This window comes from Rhea pennata, chromosome 3, assembly GCF_028389875.1.
Source record: "Rhea pennata isolate bPtePen1 chromosome 3, bPtePen1.pri, whole genome shotgun sequence".
Classification (NCBI taxonomy): Eukaryota; Metazoa; Chordata; class Aves; order Rheiformes; family Rheidae; genus Rhea; species Rhea pennata.
The window spans coordinates 80,136,304-80,160,280 of record NC_084665.1 but is presented as its reverse complement, the minus strand read 5'-3'; the positions used below and the strand labels follow the sequence as shown (position 1 = coordinate 80,160,280).

General features: G+C 38.5%; 1 protein-coding gene across 1 annotated transcript in view; it reads right to left on the bottom strand.

The window, feature by feature from the left end:
- The window catches only part of PDSS2 (decaprenyl diphosphate synthase subunit 2), a 126,073-nt gene that overhangs the window by 2,761 nt on the left and 99,335 nt on the right, over positions 1–23,977 (bottom strand). The window contains exons 5-7 of the mRNA XM_062572687.1: positions 16,476–16,649; positions 14,712–14,843; positions 9,183–9,218 (exon numbers count right to left, since the gene is read on the bottom strand). Of these exons, the coding sequence (XP_062428671.1) occupies positions 9,183–9,218; positions 14,712–14,843; positions 16,476–16,649 (342 nt within the window). The remainder of the gene's footprint in view (positions 1–9,182; positions 9,219–14,711; positions 14,844–16,475; positions 16,650–23,977) is intronic.

Sequence of the window (23,977 nt, the reverse complement as noted above, 5' to 3'; positions counted from 1 at the left end):
AGTCTTGCAGTTAGGACAGGGAATTTGAGAATGGTTCAATGACACATTGTACGAGAAAGAAAATACTTCCATGGAGTAACAGACATTTCGCAGCAAATTACTGGAAAGACTTAGCACATTAAAAACTTGGGTAAATAAGAGGTTAAATTTCCTATGAAACAATATGAATAAACTAAAATACCAAAGAAAACATGCATTTTTTCCAACACCTCAATTTAGTCAAAGCTCCAAATAGTAATAGTATTTATTATTATTATTATTTGCTGAACAGCATCTTGATACTCTGATGAAACACAGTAATGTCTATCTGCCCCAAAATACAGGGGACCCTGTATGGAGCAACTCCAGCCTGCGCCTGGGAACCAAGGCCAGGTCTGTCTAGCGATGACCAGATCCCCAAAAGCCTGAGAGCATTTCACAATCTTTAATGCATCCTACTTGGCTTTCACAGTTGGGGTTTCATGACAGCTTTTAAAATACAGGCTTTTCTGAATGCAAATATCTACAGTGAGTAATAATACAGTGTTTTGTAAGTTGTGTTTTCCTGCAATACACAGCAAAACTTGTCCCAAATCACTTACATCAGTATAACTCCTTAATTATCTAGTTTAAACCATGTCAGAAATATCTGAGCCAAGATAAAATTGTACAAGTCACCCATTTTATACAGATTCTTATGTTTATATAGAATGATTGACATTTCTTATCTGAATACAAGCTGAAGTGGATTCATTATCTGTATTTAAAGATGAAATTAGTTCAAAGTGTATTACAGTACTTGAGCGTTCAAGTCCCAATTCATAAAAATTTTATTCTCCACTTCAGTTAAAATCTTCCTGCAGTGTGCTTTGGAAAAGAATTTATCCTGAGGCATAAATGCATTGCATAGTTAATTCAACACATCTTCTAAAGAAATGGGAATCAGCCACGTAGCACAGCTGTACAGCAAAGGTGGAAGAAGCTGAGATGAGATATGCTAGCAGCGTGAGAAAAGTGTTTTTTCCCCCTCCTTGAGTCAAAGTTTTGTGAAATTGTAGAACCCACTCATCTTGAAGTGAGCTCTGTTGATTCACTGAAACTCATTAGAAAAATTTAGCATATCTGGTAATATTTACGTAAGTATCTATTGAAATGCATTTAAAAAAAAAGCCTATTAAAAAGAAAGTCTTGAGACTGGTCAAAGATCAGAGATGCTTAGGTTAAGTGTACATGGTTGCATATATGCATGTATGTACTAAGAGTACACCAAAATCTGGAAAGGAGGAGAATTCAGAAATTAATGCAGGGACACACTCCATTTACAAGCTTGTGTGTGGCAGCACTCAGACACATACAGTGTCTCAAAGCCAAACAACTGCAAAGCTCATTTCAAACTATACGCAGAGAAATCACTATACAAAAATCAGACTAAAAACTACATGTTTCCAAGCAAAGTGCAAGGAACCTCAAAATGAAGAAGACTATAATCTGCTCATAAGGCAAGCACCTTCTTCAACTTTTTAGTTAGAGATCATCTTATGTCATGAACAATTTGCAGTCCTTAAAAATTTACTGGTTCTATATTCTACCTGCAGACTCAGCTGCCAAGTCAAACGAGCATAGAGGGAGGCAAACCAGTCTGGATTAACCATATTTCATGCTACTTCTAGCTCAGCCAGGATTGTAAAATGGTGTGGAGGGAGGAGCAAGAATTAGGCTTCTTGCAGCTGCATAGTTATTGAAGAGATACAGCACATAAACCCACAGGTAACCAGGCTTCAGTAGCCTTGCTGTATGCAAAACAACTAATCAAAGTCATAGCTATATTGTTAATTGTACTACATGCACACGTTCATACTCAGTTTCTGAGCATCAATGATTTCTTGTAATGAATCTTCACAAACTAAGTATATAAGAAAAAAAATCAATGTATCTAGTTTAGATGTATTTTTTTTTTCAACTGCATTTGTATAGAAGCAGCTAATATATGAGGCTGATAAACAGAAAAGGAAAATGGAGTGCTTCTATTTGTTACTCTGTAAACTTAAATGATGCTCCTTCATTAATTTCCTCTATGTAAAATAAAAAATAATCTGGCCTCTTAGTCTCAACTCACAAGGCATCAAGCACTTACATGTGCACCAAAGTTGTCATTAAAACACAACTTTCTTCAAAGTGGCATTCAGTAATTTAAACAGAGCACAAGACAAATTGCAGATTGCTTAGAAACTTTCCTCCAGCTGAACTGCTAGATATTCTGGAATACTGCATTTTGTCTTTTTAGCTGTTGTTCAGATCATTGGTGCTAAAGCTCTACTGCTTCTTCTTAAAGGTGCCAGAAATCTGAAAGATCACAGAAGGGATCTCAATATTTAAATTCAGCTGAAAGGACAATCTTGCAATAGCACAGCCAAGATAAGACTCGGATGGGAACTGATTCCCCCCAACATACCAACATTGCTTTCACTCAGTATCTTCGGTTTTCCCTCAGTATATTCAGACATTGTTCAAGCTTGGCAGTTTTGCCTGGCACACATGAAGCTCAGAACCCCGAATTTTTATGCCTGAAGGCTCTTCCTTGAATCTAAGGAAAAAGCAACAGCAACAACAAAATATTCATGGGCTGGGAAAAAGATGGCTGGACAGTGAGAGCAGAGCACATCAAATCTCACTCCATCCAGCCTGCTCTGCTCTCCTGCAGTGAGTTCAGCCTCATCCGCTTGACCTCATGACCTTCAGGAGACAACCATAAGCACCAAACAGTTGGAGTAGGGGGGTACTTTCCATTCAATCTTCCAAAGTTTGCAAGAACAGAACAAAAAATGAGCCTATGCAAACCAGAGCAGTAGGCTCCTATCTATGAAAAAGAGGATCTGAGTTCAAGACCGTGATCTTTGGACTGCTTCAGTCTCTGATGTTAAATGCTATTGCATAAAACACCAAGTAGTTTTGGGGTGATGACAATTTAACTATACATAGTCCCTAAATTTGGAAACAGAAGCATACTTTTAAAGAAAAGTACATTAAGAAATGTACTTTTCTGTACACCGATTTACTCTCCTAAGCCCACCATAAAATCAAAACAGTATGTTTGTGTGTTCCATCTCACTGCTTATGAGCTAGAGAGACTTTAAGTTACTTCCTAGAGTGAAACATAAATGATTGATACAAAGAGAATGTGTGCTAGGTCATACCTTCTATAAAATAGAAATAAATAAAATCACGTTCTTGCTCCTACTTTGTTGGGTTTTTTTTAAGTATATGGGCACATTAACAAGTAAAGGATAGTCTACATTAGGAATAATAATCTTGATAGGATCTACGCAGCTTTCAGATTCTGCTGTCTTGTCATTAATAATGAATGTAATGAAATGGAGTGTGGGGGGAAGTCTCAAACTGACTGCTCATTTTGTATATGGTACTAAATAGTCATCCAACAGAGGTTGCCTCTAAACAGATTTGATAAGATTCAGACAGATCTGAATCAATAAGCAACAGGCCGAAAGGTCCATTGTTTTCTTCAGGTGTTTGAGCTATTCCTTTTCCTCTGAAGTCCATTTTTTCTTGAAGCAGGGTGCCCTTGCAGCAAAGACGATCAACCACATACTGGGTTATGTTAGCAAGAGTAGCCAGCACACCAAAGGAAGCAATTATTTCCCCCTGGCTGGGACTTGTGAGACTGCATTTGGAGCAGAGTGTCTGGTTTTGGGCTTCCCAGCACTAGAAAGTCATTGCTGTACTGCAGCAAGCACGGTGGAAGGCCAGCAAGAAGATTAGGGGGTTAGAGCACATGGCTTACAAAGAAAGGCTGAGAATTGCCTTTTTTCAGCCTTAGAAAGAGAAGGCTCAGGGAAGATGTTATTGCCATCCCAGCTACCTAACAGGAGGATGCAGAGAAGTCAGAACAAGACTCTTCTCAGAGACGCATGCAGGTGGGATGAGAGGCAATGGGAATAGGCAGCATGGGAAATACCCATCAGATACAAAGAAATTCTTTTTCAGGAGGAAGGAGGTCAAGTCCTGGAGCAAGCTGCCCAGGAAGGTTGTGAAATCTCTGTCCTTACAGATAATCAAAATTCAACTGGAAAAGGCCCTGAGCTATCTAATCTAAGCTGGCTCTGCTCTGGGCCAAGACTGGACCAGATGTCTCCAAGAGCTACCTTCCAACTTAAAGCACGGCATGATTCTGTGAATAAAGTTCAAAGTGCTATGCTTTCCTGGCTTTTTACTTTATAAAGGCAAGGAGAAATGTTGTCATCCATAACACAGAGATCAAGTATTTGACTTTCAGACCAACTATTTTGGATTCCTGCTGGACAGAATGGCTTGTCTGAGGCAAGTGGGAGCTCAAAAAGCAATCTAGGGACCACTAGATTTTGGAGACCGAAAAACAATGACAATAAAAGAACTACAGGTGTGCAAGTGCAAAGACAACAGACTCACAATGTTCTCTGCTGATGTACTTCTACCTTTTTTTTCCTGTCAAAGGAGAGAAATTTCCTTTTAGATAGCTCTATTTATAAAGAATAATTAATTCTATGGGGGAAAAAAACCTCCCTGAATATGTGCCTGTACTAGACTTTATGTGCACAGGGAGAATAAGATCATCGAAATTTTAAATTTTGTTTTTGCTATGGTCAAACTTAGGATTACTATTATTTTAAGTGACAATATATCAACAAGTAAGTTCAGAAAAAAATGTATTTTTGTTTTAGAAGAATCACCCTGAACAGTTAAATCTCTTATATATTGAAGTCTTCAGAAATCATGTATTCTCTCTGATCTTGAAATAAGCTTAAATATTCTAAACTTCTGAAATGTACAACACTCACTGAAATAAAAAGAAACCCAAAAAGACAAAATTTAAATTGATCTGTGGTTGAGCGACTGACTAATGCATTAGGTGTTTATAATGTTCTACTCTAGCTTTTCTAAATTTGTTTTCTCTTTTGTGGGAACATCATGCTCAATAAACACTGATGATCTAAAAGACAGCTGAAATGTTACCTTGAAATGGCACTGACATGTTTCACAGCTAGCAGATCAACTTTTTCTTTTACCTTTGTTTTTCAAGCACCTTGGAGTCTTTCAGCCCTTGTTCTCATGTTTTTGATCTTTTCTTGTGGCTGGGCACGGGGTTATGCTCTTCCTCCTCAAAAGGGGGGCTGCACAATCATTTTTTATTTTAAGTGCATCATTTCATAATGTCATAAAACACTATCGCCCAAAATTTTCTTTGTCTTTGCTGGATACATGCAGAATGATATGCCACTGGAAACTGAGGCAGTGAATATATATGTTTATCTTTTTTTTTTTTGATAATTTTTCTGTATGAGAGGTAAAGAAACACATCTGTAAAGGACATAACACTCTGCAGAAACTTGCGTTAGTATAACAATACATCTGCAAATAAGATGTATTTTTCTTACTAGACTGACATATAGATAATTCAACTTTTTTCCTTCAAATTCAAAAAAGTCCTCTTTAGGAAAAGACTAAATCTGGGAAGAGTCATGCCCAACAGTAAAGGGAAAAAAGAGTCTACTCACAGAGAACGCTGCTACTCTGGCTGTTATGCCGTTAATATTATGCCAGCTGTTATGCACTTTACTAGCCTGTGTTGAAAATTAAACCTGACTGATTGTACAGTCCCTTTATGTTTTAGAAAAAATACCAGTTTTTCCTCATTATATCTTTCCAGGTCTTTGACAATCAACTCACAGTTCTATTTGCTTGTAAATCTAAACAAAGGTAGGTGAACGGTATCTTTTTACCAGTAAGTTTTACTTTCTTAAATTACAGTATTGCAAATTGCTATCTTAGTACACCAAAGCACACTCAATTACCTTCACACTTATGTTAAAAGATGCAATAAGTGTTTATTTTGATGGAAAAGAAGTTGTGCTGGATTCTCATCCCAAAGAAGCCATGGAAAATACCCATTGATTAAAAACAAAGATGAAAGTGATTTTGGGGTTTGATATACACCTTGATAATTCAGGTAACTGTATTACCCTTCTTTATAATTTAGCCAAGGTCTGATTTAAAAGAGAAAAGACTCTCCTTCCCCTTCTCCCTAAAAACCCTGCGAAAACAATCAAAAAAGAAAACCCAAGCCTACCCAGAATTAAAGGCATCCTTCATTTAACAAGAAGCTCATCTATCTTGAAATATGGTTAATGCCAAGAAAGGAGAGAATGGCTTCTTCTGATGGCTTCGGCTGCTTTTGCAGTATTACTAACACATTCATAATAACTGTATTTCACTGAAAAAGGACATTTTTTTAACATATAATAACAAAAGAAATTTGTAGCAATGGCCATTCCAAAGCAAGCAAGAAAAATTTCAGCGAAAAACTACTGTTGGCCATAAGTGTTGTCTGCAAACAAAAAAATCCTGTTTTTTCTTTTTCACTGCATTTTAGGAACAAGCGAGTAAAGAGAATGTCCTGTAGTCCCATGACACATTTCATGATGATTCTGGTATTTAATTAAAAAGAACTGGGGAACTACTGTTATTTGTGGCATAGGACTGTAAAACTGGTCTGCAGACAGCACTGTAGCGGGGTGAATGCACCAGTTGTGACAGTTACCTGTGAGCTGCAAGGCTCTTGCCAACACAACTTGGTGGCACTGCATTACTGTTATTAGCTGCATGACAGTGTGGTACCAAAGCAAACCCTCCTTGTTTCCAAATGCCCCCTTTCCCATTTTTCTTCTGCCATTCCTTCCTACTGTATATGAAGTCAGGACATGTATGAATGGCTGGAGTTAGCATTTCCTGATTCCCATCACTTCCAGTACTGTACAAAATCTGCTGCCCATGTTAACATCATGCACATAGTGTCCTATATGCAAATCAATAAATTCAAAGTATAGCACCATACTTCCCATGCCAGTTTGGATGAAACGACCCTATAACAGATAGCAGAGCAAAGGTGTTATGTAAAAAATATTAAGTTTTGCTCAGTCCTCTTTCACTTGACTTGCATAGCTTACCTTGCAAGGCAAGGTAGATGTAAAATGGATAAAGGCTTTCTAATTAAAAAAAAATCATAAATTTTTCCCAAGATCAGACCTACAAATGAGGGTGACAGGAAAGTTGCTGCCTTTTTCAATGACATACATGAGTTTTGCATCTGCCACATACATAGGTACCTTCTCCTTTGTTATCTGAGAAACAACACTAAAACAGAGTTGGAACTACTTTTTCATCTCTGGAAGAGACTTTCAAACAGCACAATGATGGATCAGTAATTTATCTGGATGTGGTGTGGTGTGGTGGTGTAGCAAAATACCAGAGTGGAACATTCAGAGACTAATGTGAGAAAATGGATTCAGGAATAGTGACCTTAAAACAAGTCTTCTGTGATATCAAAGTCCTTCTGATAAAAAGATTGATATGTTGAGAGAAAAAAAGTACCAAAAATTTTGCAGAACACTATGACCTTATTGACATGGCAGTCTTAGACCCAATTAAATTAATGGAAAATACTTCTATATCTATGTCAGAACCGTCACTAACTTTACTTGCACCATCTAGATAGCTGCTTTTTGTCTCTGAAAAACACCAGGGATACCATTGTAATATCACATGCATCAAATGTACAGCTAAAAGTTCTCAAGCAGCCTCAAAATTGAAAAAATACAGGGGTTTTGCCTTTAAATAAACCATGCTTAGCAGGTGGATCTCAGTCTTTCCTCCATTCATCATTTTATTGAAGACCACAGTGACACAACGTTCTTGAGCAGGCAAATCAGCTATCAGTTTTGATAAATATTTGTTTATGCATTCAAAGAAAGGAACAAAATTTTTATCTTAAGCACTTGAAGTGCTTAGACATATAAGCTTTTCAGTTTCATTTGAAGCATCTGAAGTTTGAAATAATTTAGGTCAACATATCGGAATGCACTGACAAATCATATAACTCAATGTAGCAATTTTAGATGCTTTTTTATTTTTTACTATTAAAATAACATTGGGCAGACCACAACTGTAACAAGGAGAAATTCCATTCTGGATGTCCAAAAGCAAGTAGCCTAGCCTAAGCATCCACAAAAATGTCTCACACACTGAGACATATTTGAAGAAAAAGATGTTTCAGTGCTTTCAATGGCAATTTAGAAAGTCACAGATGTATCTTTTTTTTTTCCCCCCCCCACTGTAGAAAGCAAATATTGTCCTGATAAGGACAATGATCTTAAATAGCAAGCTAAGTTTGAGATCCTTTTTATGGCCAAACAAGAAGGAAAGATAGATGGACTTTTGTAATGATCCAAACTACAGATTTTCTTGACAAAAACAGAGCAGTATTCTGACTTGTATCTGTGTGCTAGCCTGCCACACTAGCAGCAGACATAGCTAGAAAGCTCTTTGGCTCCACTTCAAGAAGCATCTCTGAATCATTCATTTGCTCAATAATTCATATATTATTTTCCTGTTGATGCTGGTGATAATTAACTGGACCCTCGTGATCTAGTTAAATGTCTGAACAACTCTGCCTCCTGCTCATTGAGAGACTAGGGGACACAACCTCGCACTGTCCATCTCCGTCATGGGGAAGCTGTGCCCAGTGCTAGTGAGCAGCTCTAGTATTTACCTGGGGAGCCTTCTCAGCCACGTCCTGCACCCCACGAAGAGCTCTGTGGTGTCTCAGCTACTTTCAGTGCGTGAGCTAGTCAGCTCAGATACTCCTATACTACTGCAGTCCCAGCAGCAAAAGCACTAGTGACTTAGCTAAAAGCTGTAGCAGGGATTGGAAGAAACAATAATTATTAGGAAAACAGGAAGGGAGGGAAATGGATTTTTTTTAATAGATGGCATGGTATTAAGTTGAAAGATAGAAAAGTAACTGTGTACTCAACAGAAAGAGACCATTGAGGGGAGCTAATCTACAAATGACTAACGCAACAGAGAAAGCAAAAGCAACCAAAAGCCCGTTCCAAACTTTGGGGAGGTGAATGGGATGAACAACAGCAAAAATAATTATAAAGCAGCTGTTTCTGATACTTACAGTATAGCTGACCATTACTGGCTCTTTAAATCAAGAAATTGCACAAGCCACTCTCCCTCCCTCCACATTCATATGCACAAATTGTAAATTGACTTTAATACGGAAGTTTCTTTCAACTGTCAAAAATAATCAAGAAAGCATTACAGGAAACATTAAAAATAATAAGCAGATTTAAATGTAATTAACCAACCTTCTTGTAGTCCATTATGCTTCCTTTTCCTTGTGCCTTAAAGAGAAAGAGAGACATTATGTAAGAAGTTTCCTACTAAAAACCAATGTTGCAAGAATAAAGAATGCAATTATGAGAGCTATTATTTTAAACATAACAGATTTCCTTTAGAAATCTGATGGGGGAAAATCCAAAATACAACCAAAAGCATTATCAGTCTATATAACATAGTTCTGTTTCAGATGAGATCTCCAGACACCCAACATAATATTTTTATTATGAGTTCTAGTTAAACCGCTTGTTCAATCCAAAGTGTTTTGGTCATAAGAAATCTTGCTGTCTGCGTTAATTAATCTCCCCCATGAGATTCCGAGTGTAAACCGTATCTCAGATCAGCAACAACATGATTAAGGAGTTAAGAAAAATCATGACACCTCTTAAAAGAGAACTACTCCTTATCTCCAGTGATTTGCACACAGTGAAATGTCTAGAGCTGATCCTCTCCAAGAGAATGTCAAGACCATGTCAGAGCTATTACAGCTAGATTAGACACGCCAATTATGCATTGGGTTTAGAACTGCATCTAAAGCATACAATGTCACCTTTTACTTAAGCAATAAGTATACGCAACATTTACCTCCTAACATATTCAGAAAGAAGCATGAATATATTTTAAAGTTTTTCTTGCCCAGATGCAGAAAAGTACACAGTCCAAATTCCTCTGTTTTGCCACTAGGCTTTGTGGAAAATAGCACATTTATGTCTTTCTCACCTAGTGGCAAGTAAATGCCAGACCCAGAGCATTCCTTCTTAGCCAACCTGAAGCCCTTTCCTATGGCCAAATCCAGCTGTATTATTATCACCTTGTCCAACTCCAGCTGTTCCCTTTTCAGGCACGCAGAAAAAAAACCCAGAAAACCACCACTACTTCTTTCCCGCTAGCCTCCACATGGGAAGGCCACAAACCTCAGTTCGTCTGGAATGTGTCTTCTGAAAGGATGTAGGCAAGGACCACTACCTCTCCAGGTTCTCTGTGGGCACTTTGAGTGCTGTGCCAGGAAAATAGCCAAGAGGAGATGGCCAACTGGCATAAGGAGAAGAGCTGAGGCCTGCACCAAAGAGGAATGCTATGTGGCAAGCCCAGCTTTGAAGAGATGTTGTTGAGACACAGATTTGAAATATAAATTATTTTTGTAAACGAGGCAGAACAAAATAGAGAAAAGACCTGAGGAGAAATTAAGCAAGTAGAATAGGAAGGAAACCAGTAGATAAAAAAATTGATTTCATTGAAGAGAAAGGAAGCTGATCCACAAAATGACTTCAATACCTTCAAACCTTCTTTGGAAAAAAAAAATCAGCTTTTCTGAAATGCTATTAAGAAAACAGACTGACAGCATTTGGGAGTAGCAAAACCACTGCCAATAATTGCTTCCTTGTTTGTGCATTCCCATCTCCTGATTTGCTAACTTTCATTCATACTACTTAGATCTTACGGTTGCTTCAAAATGTATTTAGTAATTATAGCGTGTATCAGAACATACCAAGAATATGTTCTCTAACAGATCATTGCTTATATGCAGATTCACACTACACAAGAGGATTTGCCAACACGCTTGAAGATGATGCTTTTTAGTTTTAGCAATACCTGAAAAGCTGTGCTGAGCATGCCTCCTCTTGCATCTAATACATGTTACAGAATTTCCTCATGCTCTGTTCCCCTCAACCATGCAAGGTTGCAACTGCAGAACTGCACCTGCAGTTCTTCAAGCAACAGCTTTAGTTAATGTTTTCTAAGCCTTCTTTACTACAATCACACCTTTGCTTTTTTCTCCTTCTTCTGTCCTCACAGTAGTTTGTTCTTTGACTTTTACTGACCCTGATCTTAGGCAGATGGATTTTTTCCTTTTACATCAGATTTTCATGTCTGGTTTAGCTTCCTCAGAGGCATTAAGTCTGACTTGCAAAAGCTACACATTCTTGTCCATCTTAGATAATTTTCCAGATCTTATCGCAGATGCCTCACTGCTTGGCTGGGGAGCTCCATCTGAGAATGCTGGGTCTCTGGACCCTCAAAGAAAAGCATCTGATTAGAAAGGTGAACAGCCAACTCAGCTCAGCCTTCCTCCTTAGCACCAAAGATTGCCACGTGCCAGTAATGAAGGACACCACTACTGTGACTTTCTTCTGTAATAAATGAGGTAGTGTGAAACCAACTCACCTTGCCAGAAAGAAGGCTCCCTGAACTCCCCTTTGAAAAGGAATTCCTTTGAAAAGGAATCAAAACGCATCAGATAAGCAAGTGGATCGTTTAAGACAATTCTTTGGGAGCATTTTTGGGGGGACAGCTATTTTCCAGAACTGACTCCTCTTTCTCAGATAGGGAGTCCCTCTTATATGTGTTCTTCAAACCTATACTTGCAAAATGCTTGATATTCTACAGTCTCAAGCACTTTGGGAAGTGCTTTACTTCCAGCCCCACTTCTTCTGAGAAGTCTTAGAATAATGTGGCAAAAGGTATGTGGATTACCCTGGCCTAGATGAGATAGTTCCAGTTTCTGTATTCCTTTTTCTAATTTCAAATGCTGAGGAATAAGTTGGATTCTAGACCTGTTCTTGAGAAACCATGCTTAATTTCTTCACTTACACTTTGATCCCTGGTGCCTCATTGCTTAGATGTCAGATGTCTGTTGAAGCTGGGCAATTTTGGCTGTTCTCTAGTGAGAGCCAAAGCGGCTCTCTCTAGTGAGAGAGAAGTGGTTAAAGTCTTATCTGCTGACTTCTAAAAAAAACTTCCTTTCCTGTTATCCTGGATTATCTCCTAAGTTTTAAGAATACAAAGCTTTCTGAAAGCTCAGTGAGACTGCATTCCACATCTATTTCAACTCTGTCTCAAGAACAGCGTTCAGCATTTTCTTACCTGTCTACTACAATGTTTCCTGGGAATCATTTAGGAGCTGTTTTGTTTATTTATTTCAGGAACCTACCCCAGCTCACATTCCTTTTTAAAAAAATGTCACTTGGCCAAATGCTTACTTTAGCTTTAAACGCACAAGCGTGGAGGTTTTAGTGGTGAACTCAGTGAGAAGAACATGAGAGACTCAGGCTATTGTAGCTTATTCTTTATATATATATTTATGTGTGTACACACACACATCCATATTTATCTTTCTTTTTTCCTCCTGTGATTAGGCTGTCCTCTGTACACATTCAACGTCCTGTTCAAAACATTCTCTTTCATTCAAATTAGAAGTTAGTCTTTCAGAGCTTTTCTTCTTAAAACACATATATTCAGTGTTGATGTAACTTCCTATGCCTGGATATCTAATACGTTTTGTTCTTTCCAAATAAATAGACAAGAAGCCTTTCTGAAAGGTCTTTATCTCAGTAGAAGAAAGCTGCATATGGCTGCCTCACTTCAATGGCTACCTTGGGAACAGCAACAGTATCAGGACCTTCAACACGAGAACTTCGGTGAAACAATCACACAACTACTGGGCACTCTACAACAGTTTAGGCATCCTTGATGGCATCTCTGAAGACTGCCTCTAAGACCTGTAGGACAGGCACCAAGTTGCAATCACATGCTTTCTGACCAGTATACCATGGCAGAGGTTACTAGGGCAATGCAGCTCTCCATCTCTTTCTTTCTTGAACTAGAAGATCTTCCTCCAAGATGAGGAAGCTGCCATGGGGAAACGTTGCCTTCAACCCACCGTGTGAATGTTCATGTGGGCAAACACTCAAAGCAGAAACCCAAATTTAGCAGTAACTAGAGGTTCATAATGTGATTTCCATATGCCTACTCATAACTTAGCTACAAAAAAAATTCCAGCTGACAGAAATGGAGTGCATGTGCATGCTTTATCTATTTATACTATAGGAATTACATTACAGAAGAGGGCACCTTATGAGCATGCTCTTATGAGTATTGCCAACATAAGAAAGTTTCTGGCTTGAGTGCTTGGACTAGCATGTATGTCACACAGTGAATGTGACCACAGATGGTATCTCAGAGAGCCTGTAGTTACTGAAAGGTAACTTTTCTCAACCAACATAAGCCAGGAAAGGCTCCTTGACTAGGTGTTCCACTTTGTATTTAACAGCAGCAGTGGTTAGTAGATACTTTTGCATAGTGCATGCCATCTTTTTTTTTTCCTCTCTCAGTGAGAACTGCTTCATTGTTTCTGCAATGCCCATTTTTGGTATAAGAATTAGTAGGCAGACAGACGGCACTCCTGGAATTCTGCAACCTCCTCTAGATTCTGCAGATGGGAAATTGTTTCAAAGCTTTTATAAACTCTGCTGTAGTAATACCATTATTCTCCAACTGCAACAATCCAAATTCATTTACATTCAACTCACCTATCAGTCTTGTGTTGATACTGTAGAATTCCAAAATTCCTAGCCATACATTAAACCACCAGCCCCTAATTTCAAAATGACAGAAGTTCACTTTGGTTTGATAGAATTTTTTTCCCCCTTCCTCTGCACCACTGTAAGGTTAAGGATACTGTATGTATTTCTCACAGCCTTCACTCCAGAAGAAACTTTGCTTCTGGTCTGCAGTATGTGAATGCAGGCTGCAACTTGGCAGGCAGAAATGCAGGAGGAGTCAGAAGCCCTCACTCCCCGCCCTTCGCTCCCAGTTTGCTTTCAAAATAGAAAGGAAAGAAGCAGGTCTGGAATGAATATGCTTGCCGAGAACTGGCTTTTTATTGAAGAAAACAGTCTTTCTACTGGAGAATCTTTACAAAAATTGCAGGAATATCCAAAGGACACTCATCACAGCTTTTAGACAGGAAACACATCCAACTGATGCAGGAACTCCATAGGATAGAGTAGCATTTTGGGGCAATTTTCCCCTTTTCTTCCCTTGCTCCCTTGTACAGTCATCTATGTGAATTCCAACAACACTCAGCAGACAGCTCTTGAACCTGAACTCCACTGTGCTACACATGTAAAACAGAGATTTATATTACACAACTATATTGTTTTTACTCCGTTTCTCACTTAGGAGTTAGAGGGAAAGACAGCTGAATAAGAGAACTAAGAATAAAGACATTAACCAGGTAGACCTCACAAATCTTTCTGCAGTGGTCAGAAAGCCATGATCCCCAGCTCTTTTCCCCCGTCCAAAATTACTGCTCTCAGATCAAAGTTGGCAGAAGAAAATGTGTGCCTCTCATTAAAGTACTATGGTGCAAACATCCTTGCTTTAAATTGTGAGTGAAAGTAGTTTCAAGCTAATATGTGGGACTGCTCAAGTCCTGAGGAACAGATGTATGTTCTGTGCCAGTGCATCTTCTTGTTACCTCTTACCTCTTCCATTGCCACACTGAAGTTTGACAGAGCTCATTTGTCTGTGCCCAGCATTTCCCCTCTCTTGAAAGCATGAAAGAGAAATGTGTAAATGCTGTTGAGCACAGTTAGTATCTCCACCTTGTCCTGTCTGTTGTCAGTTTCTGAGTTTCTTTGTAGACTGAAAGTGTAGATAAGAAGAGAGATCCAAATGGCAAAACTAAGAAATTATAAACAATGTTTTTAATTTACCTCTCTAATCTGTTTAATCCATGCCTCTCTTCCAAGGAATTCCTGATGCAGAACTGCAGGAGCAGAATTTAAACTGAAGACCACAGCGTCACTAGAACTTTCTTTAACAAATGGCTGAAGGTCTGAATGTAGCTGAAAGAGAAGAATATTTCTTCAAATACTAGAAAAAGTTCATACATGCATCCACCCACCAGTTCAAGGTTTACATCCCTACTCTATACTTAATTACAATCTTCTGTATTGACAGTTGCACCTTGGTTGCACTCCAGCTTTGAGGGAGGGAGGGAAAAGGGGGAAACACTGCAGTAGCACAAAGTTGTGGTAAAGAAAAGCACGTAGAGAATTTGCAAAGAATAAGTAAAGGACAGCTGGCAAGCCGGGCAAGAGACGAGACAGCCACATAGGCAACTGTTGAGTGGAAGGAAGTGCAAAATATTTTAAAGGAAACAATGATCCCCCTTTGATGGGAAGAATGCCCATTTTAAATCTGTGAGTGGTAATACATTCTACTTTACAGTATCTGAGGAAGTGGACGACATATGATTCCCCTTCTGACAAAGCAAATATTTTATAGTGAGTAGCTTTCTATGAAAATTATGTCACCTTTCATACACAGCAGCGTTAGTCAATTGTGCATAGAGTAATATTAAAGATTAGACAAAGTGTTAAAGCTATAGATTGCACTATAAAGAGTTTAGTGGTATGGTTGTACCTACTATAGCATATAATAATATTTCTATGCCAGTAAATCTGTGCTTTATAAAACCACCTCCTTGTTCTAGAGGACAACCCAGCTGATGAGGAGGTCTCAGGATATGTCTATATTAGCAAGTAGTGCAATCCAACAGGAGTGGATCTGTAGGACAAACCAGACTATGGGGGACCCTATAGCCACATGGTACGTGTTTTCCTTCGGACTAGCTCTTGCTGTGGACTGAATGACTTCCAGTGGTTGGAGAATATCTTTCAGCTCAGTCTCCTGGGAAAGAAATTCAGCTCTGAGAGTCTATAATGCAAACGAAGCACAGTAAGTGGGGGCACTCCAGGCCCAAGTCAAAATGCTAATACAGATGCAGCTCTGTGCACGGCCAGTGGTCTCCCAGAGAGGACAAGCAGAGATCTCAAACCTGCACAGCCATTTTGCAGCGACTGTCTTGCCTCAGTGTGAGGGAGTCCAGGGGCCTCGGGGTGGGGGGTGGAAATCATACTGCTGCAGAAGTCTAGGATGCTACTGCCCTTACCTGATTTCCTCCCTCTTTATCCCTCAACTCCTCCTCCTGAAGTCATCTCCACAGCAAGTTTGTCAGAAAGGAGCATATGCCAGGACCTCCAGCTCATGCCTCAAGCTCTGGGGCTGCTGCAGATGGCTGGGCCTGTTGGTACCAACCTCTGCACCAGACGTCCAACACATGCTTCCTCCTGCAACTCCTGCTACTGGGATAATAGCTTCAGGAAGAAAGTAGGAGCAGAGCAGTCTTCCTGCTAGGGGAAGATGTGCCAGAGGGCCTATAATAGAGCCCTGAATGAAGCAAGCTGTGCTGCTCAAAGCATGATTTTGCCAAGTTTATGAGCACTCCTCACACCAGCCGTTTCTGAATATTGTCCTTTCAGGTGGTGACCAAATCTCTTAACACCACCGGCCTGCTGGCAAAAGTCTATGGCACAGTAGTAGCACAGGACAGAGCTTAAGAGCAACACATCAGAGAAGTTCTTACAAGTCTTTCTGTGTTTAAGATCCTAGAAAGAAAGAAAAAAAAGGCATACCTTGTGACTCATTGACATGTGCTTTCCATACTGAAATGCCATGTCCTGAATCTCAGCGTTATGCTTTGCTAATTCCATTGCTGCCTGGCAGCTCTTTGCCAGCAAGGCACTATGGGAGAGGAAAACCTGTTCTTTCCAAGTTGATATTCCGATATCATCTGTAAGACAGCTTTCCTGAAAATGAAACAAAGGCTAAATGAAAACACCAAAACTGCAGCTGTATCAGAGAGCGGAAGTTAACAGTGCTGCCCAGGAAAATGCAATACATGGCAAGTAGCAAACCTCTGGGTGCCCAGGCCAGATGAAGGGCATGCTTTGGGGGTGGGTGGAGAAAAGCATTACCCTAAGCGTGCCAGCAGCACAAACACCATTTTAATTTTTCTGCTCAAATCTATAGAAATATATGAATCTGTCTACAGATTTTACATAGCCACAAAAGATTTTAAAAATACTTATAAAACTGTACCAGAGAAAAGGAGGGCAGTGACAGAGGACTTGTACCTCTTGTGCTTCAATCTTAAGGACCAGGAAAGACTGAAAGAGTTTAAAATAAAACTATGCTTTAGAAATATCAAGTATTAACTTTCCCAGAAGACTGACAAGAGAGCTCAGCGATGCTTCTAATGAATTTTTTCACCTTGACTGTAAGGTCAATACTTCTCAAAATTCTGTTGTATACAAAACATTAACGTGAATTACTTCGCACAGAACTGAAATGCTTTATTATTAGCAGGAATCCAATCCCTCCCCCCCGTCGCTACCCCGAATTCATCTGCAGCTCTTCGGCTCACATGGTGTTGGTCTTCATAGAAAAGACCACAGATTTTCTTCTGGTTAGAAAAAGCAAAAATCAGTACTGAGAAGGTACAGAGAAATTTCAGACATGTAAATGATAAACAAACAAACAAACAAAAAAAAGCAGTTTGCAATTTCTCAGCTCATTCAAATCTATAGCATGCGCTAAGCCAAAATGGTGTTTTTTAAAGGAGTAAAATAAAAAACCCCACACATACAACTTGCCTTTTCCCCTCAAAGTGATGACAATTAAATTACTTAGAAACGAGCAGGAACTAATTCTGTGTGACCCTGTAGTTTTCTAGCAAGGTATTATCTGTCATGAAATTGGTAACAAATGAAATAGAATCCATCCGTTCAGCTCTGGTCTTCCTCCCCTATGCATATCACCCAGAAGTGCTGCGTTACAAGGGAGAAGAGAATATGAGACTAATGGAAAAAAAGCAGAAGAATTCTGCAATGCCAAGTAACACAATGTTGTATCAAAATTCCTCTGCTTTCCAACATACTATTAACTTATACAAGGAAAGGAAGAACAGAAAAACCACGTTTGCTATTATGCATGTGATAACTTAAAGTCAAGCCTAAACTTTCCTTATGTTTCATTTTGCTGTAGTATTTTGTTTTAATATCTTAACTCAGCCCCGAGAATGTGCAAATTCCCGTGACTGGCAAAATGTCAAAATGAGGATTTAATTCTACTAGTTTCCTATGTATCGAGTCATTTTTCACTCAGATATAGATCAATTTATTTTAAAATTAAAATCAGGAGCTCTTGGACGACGCAACACAATCTTTTCCTTAACAACCAATCTGCTCAGACAAAAAAAAAAAAAAAAAAAAAAAAAAAAAGGATATTTACTAAAATTTGCTGGATGATATTGAAAATTGTCAGTGAGTTTTATAATTATTTGTTTTAAATCCAACTAAGGCAGAAACAGACTAGCAAGGTGAGTTGAAACAATTTAGGAAGTTACTACAATCTTTCAGAATACTTGTAAATTTAAAATGCCAGCACGCCTGAGCCTCTGAACAGTCACAGAACAGCCGACATTATCAAATACCAACTGCAGGAACTGAAGATAGTTAAACAGCTATTCCTATGCTTACAAAAAATTACAGAAAATATTCTTAAGGATATTTGAATTTAATCACATGATTAAAAGCAATGGCATGGCAAGTTATTGTCCACTACTTAAACCCATTAATTGACTATGCACTTAGGTCAACTACAAAAAAGCCCAGGTTTGCTTAAATTGCATGGTTTGCTGAGGTTTTGGAGATTTCCCCTTTACATTAAAGGAATAAAGACAGGCTTACTTTCTTTATAAATTGAAAAAAATACATAATTCTATGAAAAAAACTTAATATGCACAGGACTTTGGTTTTATTACAGGCTGTTTACAGAAAGGGAGTAACGAACATCAGTATCACATGAAGATCATGTAAGATCTTCAAGCATCTAAACCACGCTTCAAAAAGAGAAAAATACTTGAGAGCTATTCAAAGGCACAGTGTTGCATTCTCATAAACATAGATACTGCACAACTGTGTGTTACAGTAAGAAGAAAGTTCTAAAAAGGAGTTAGCCCCATACAGGTCTGCATTAGCATGAGCTTGCAAGCCAAAATATAGCTTATTCTAATCACAGAAAGTCTTCTGACCACATACCTCTTTAAGATTCTGCTAGTTAAAAAGACATCAGCCTACCTTTCTTCAGTGAAATTTTCCAGCAACCTAAATGCTGGTTTTTCCCCAAGTTTAACTCCCATGTTATACAACTGTCCATCAGCTACGCTGTATTTTTTACAGCAAAGTTACGTATGGCAAGATCTAAAAATTATTTTAAAACATCAAGGGAAAAATGAAACTAGCTCTAGACTGCAGATCAGAAGTCTTGCCAATGCATGTTATTTTTATGAAAAGCTTCACTTTTTTTGCAGACATTTTTTGGTCAGCAGTGAGTATTTCAAAAGATAAACATGAAAGTAGGTTTCAGTTGGCCCAGAAGACTTATAGTAGCCTTCCACAGAAAAGCCTTTTAAGGTCAGATCACCAAATTCGTTTCAACTGTAGTTGACAGTGCTTAGACATTTGATTAACTAATGTCTACGGAGTGATCTAATTAAAGTCCTGTTCCCAAGAAATGGGTCCAGATCATAGCTCTGATGTTGTTTAGACAGGAGAAGCTGGATGAACAGAACTGAAGCTCTCTCTCACTCCATCCCTGAAAAAGCCAATTCCAGACACTGCTTGGGGAATGCTGGCATGGAAGCACAGGGAGGCCAGCACTGGGAGATATCTGCATCCAACTCTGTCAATCACCATTTCCTATGTGAGTTATGCTCAACCAAAATAGTCCTCGAGAGTCTAATAACATGTTTGCTTTTCATGTGTTAACATTCTGACAATTCATTTACCTTAATGACTTGAAAAATTTCAAGTAGTAAATTGTGTTTCCACTTTCCAATTCAACAAGAATCAATGGTTTAAAAATGAGTTTTTCAAGGCAGTAATTGCAAACGGAAAACTAAGAACAGGTGCTCCCATCTTACTTCAGTAACTGTTTTGTTAGAAAGAAATTGGCTAGTTGAGATTTTTCCGTTAAGCTATTTCTGTAATTTAAATTCAATCTGGAAAATCATCCAAGGCAATAGGAAACAGAAAGAACTTTTAGAAAATGAAATCATGGGGCAGAATATACATTCATAACCATCAAGAAGGGCAGCTCTCATTAATTACATTAACAAGGATGCCCAGTACAAAAGTGGCACTTAATTAAATTTGTTAAATGAAAGAAGAAGCTCACATACAGTTTGACTGCAAAGATATTCAGGAAAATAAGAGTGTGTTTTTTATTTTATTTTTTTTTTTGAAGTGTGCAAGATCATCTGCAAAACCAGGAAAGAGAGAAGTCAGAGGACTTTTCAATGTAAAATTTAAGCTGTAGTTTTTAAGGAAGACTTTATTTTAATTCAATATCATGGCAGCTCTTTCTTAGCCATCTGCTCCTGCACAAAATGATCAAACTGTCTGAACCACTTATGTATCAAACTTTAGTTTGATTCTCAACAGACAAATAATCCACAGAAACACACTAATATATTTTGAAACAGTGCTAGCATTTAGAAGTTTTAAATTAGCTAGTTCAACAACTTCTATTTTGCATAGGGAAAAAACAGTAAGACTATAGATCTCTCCATACGTTACCTTGCAAAGCACCTTGTACTTGCTGGATGTAAGCCTTAAACAGATGCTTCCCTGCTTGCTGAACATGACAGGACATACTTTATTTGCCTTTGGTGCTTTTGGAGGAACAAGGGTGACTGCAAATGGTCAATAAAGCATGCCCTTGAGTACCTAATATGTTTATCATGACACTAAAAACAGTAAGATTTAAAAAAATACTTGAAAAAATACATTCATTTAAATATCTCCCAATATCTGTTACTTCATCCATTCTTTTCACAAATGCTCTTTACTCAAATTCAACATTTTATTCATCCCTTTTGTCTTGCAACAAAAAAGATTTGTTAAGAAAAGTGCAAGCACTACTCTGCTGCCCTGCTGTAAGGGAGTTTAGTTTACTCAAAATGCATCTAATTTACCTTCCAAGGTAAAATTTGAAAGCAGACCCATGATTTATACAGTCATAGCAGTCGAATTGATACATCCATACCATTTCTTAACATTTTTATTCCTTAAAGCAGGATTGGTGACCAAACATCAAAGAAGAATTGGTGCAACTCAACTGCATAAAGCTTGCACTTTGCAGACTTGTTTTCATTCTAGAAATTGTGTTGGCCTAAACCAACCATCTTTTAGTTTACCATTTGGTACAATGAGTGCTTGCCACTGATCTATTTCTTTTTTCTGGTTGTTTTAAATAATAATTCAGTCAATTTTCCAAATAATCCTATCAAAAACGTCAAAAGTAGCCAACAGCTCTTCTTCTGACACTGGAAGAACATTTAACATGTTCCATCAGTGGATCATGTTAAAAATGGTATTCAGTCTTACTTAACAGTCCCATTCTGATACTAAAAATGAAACACAGGTAATGCACATTTAACATCAGGTTGATATTCTGGAGGTGAGAGAAAAAAAACAGTGCAATTTCCCATGAAAATCCATAATTTGTTAAGATTACAGAAATGCTCTGCCAGGTAAAACTCAAGTTCTCTCAAGTTCAAGAACACACAACGTCTGCTGCTGATTCTGCTCTCAGATCACGGACTTCTCCATATCTCTCTTCCATATTCTGTTAATGGAGAGGAATTTTAAAGCATTCTTCATTTGTAAGTGCAAAAACCCATGGATATTAAGACAGTTTGTTTCTGCAAGTGCGGAAGCATTCTGTGAGTTAGCAAACATTTTAGAAGCCTTCAGTCTCCTAAATGCAGAAATTGGAGCTTCAGTCCTAGTTTTTGATGAAAAGTGGATTCCACGATCATGGCTGAAGGCCGTATTAGACAACTTCTGTCTTCACATTCCCCAAAGGCATAAACTTTTGTTTCTAAATTAGATCTAGATTTAGGAAAAGACAGAAAGGAACTGGGAAAAATGTCCTTTTTTCATACAATCGGCTCTGACAGAAGTGTTTTAGCACACACAGCAGCAAAAACTTATCACATCACTCCTTTCTGCTCGGTTTGCAATCCAGAATATTAGCTTAGGCTACAAGTGAAATGTCTTAAACAGCTATTTGCTACTTTGAACATTAGGAAGAACCTTGATCTTCAGGCTGTCTTTGCTACCAAAGCCTGCACTTAGTAGTTTTGAATAAAATTCCAAATAATGATGAAAAGTTAAATATTATCTTTATTTCCCCTGTTCCACAGAGATATAATGACCCACTACTCAAGATGAAGAATGACTGAAACAGAAAGTACTAAGATGAGATGGCCATAGACTGCATGTAGTTTTACAGAGAAGAAAAAAAGTGTTAATAAGAGCTGTCAAATAATTATATCCATTATATGTCTTCAGGAATAAATAAGGTCAGTCTTGTCAGGGCAAAGAATACTTTTAATTTTCATACAGGGTCATCTAAAGGAAGTAAACAGAAAAAAATTCTTGGGATAAACATGAACTTTAGGTCTCAGAGGAGAAAGGTAAATTTTGCTGAGTTATTTTTGTCTAAACTTAAAGTAAAACCATTTAGGCAGACATTTAGCAAAGCTCAAAGCAGCTCAGTGCTAAATAAGAAATTAGTCTATTTTATGACACTAAGTAGTTTATAAGACCTGTATTAAAGACATAACTAGCACATGAAGTACATTTTTTCTGCCTCCCCCCAAAAAAGTAAAAAGACAGTCATCCACTTTTCTAAATTTTAGAGATCCTCAGAAATGAAATTTTGGCTCGGTCAACTTGCAATTAGGTGTGGAGGGAAGATGCACCAAAGAAACAAACATACAGACTAATAACTGACTTAGTCCCTTTGGCAATCCTTGCTAAAGAGATGTTCAGGACATGAATAGATGCAAAATGGGACACTGCCTTAGCAGAATAGCACGAGGAAAGCAGCAGGGATCTGTTTAGTATACCGCACTGAACCAAATCTCTCAAAGGACAAAATCAAAAGAATTAATATAGATCCTAGACTTGTTTCTTCCAGGTCTCATGAGAAGCCATATACAACCCATTATAAAAACTAAACTTCAGATGCTGTCTTGCAGTTCTCAGTATCTATTATGCCATCAGACTAATTGTATTTTGAACTAACTGGGTTCCTTTCAGGAAGGGTCTTACTGTATTTTCAGCTCTTGTTAGACAGAAAAGGTCACCGACTACTACGAAACAAAATACATCTTTTGTATTTGTAATTGGGCCAGGGTAGGGTAAACACTGTGCAGCTGTGCTGAGCGTGCCTCACACTTCCCCTGTAATCTGCACATGTGGAGTGCTGCAGTAATGCAACCCTGAAGGCTGAAGTGCTGTTTATTCACAGAATTTTTTACCTGTGCTAAGATGATATAATTGTTCCCTGCCAAGGCTGTCAGCTCATCGCATCACCAAATGAAGAAAAAGACAACTAAGACCTTCTGCAGTGCCAGGCACCCAAAAGGCTCCACAATATTTCTCATTTATACAGAGATTGTGGCTAAAATAAAATGCATTAGGATTACTGAGTCACGGTAAGGCAGTCTCATTGCTAACACAAACTAGCAGAGCTTTATGTCTATGCACAAAAAAGCTGCTGCTGTTTTAAATACGATGTATTTGAGATATGCTTCTTTTCAGAAACCTGCCTGGCTACAGAAAATAGTTTTGAAAGTCTTTTTGTAAAAATCTTAAAAATGCCATTTACTCTAACATACAACCCTGAGCGTATTACTAGCTTGCAACCCTGAAGGCTGAAGTGCTGTTTATTCACAGAATAAAATCAGCAGGTGCATAAGCGCTGCAAAATTCCTACCGTGGCATTGCTCCCATACTTCCACCAAAGGGACCCTGCGGGGAGGCGCCGGGCGATGGCTCCGACCACAGTGTCTTCTGGATGCAGCCGTGCTGACGGAGGAACGTGCTGCCAGTGGCTTTTCCCACGTGAGCTGTTGCCTCTGTCCTGCTGGAGGCTACCACTTCCGCAGGGTGAGGAGCTCAGCTGATGGACGTGATCACTCCTGACTACTTTCAGTGAAAACGGGCAAGCTTAAACTCCGTTAGTTTAAGTAACGGGTCTTCGCTAACTTGGTGAAATTGGA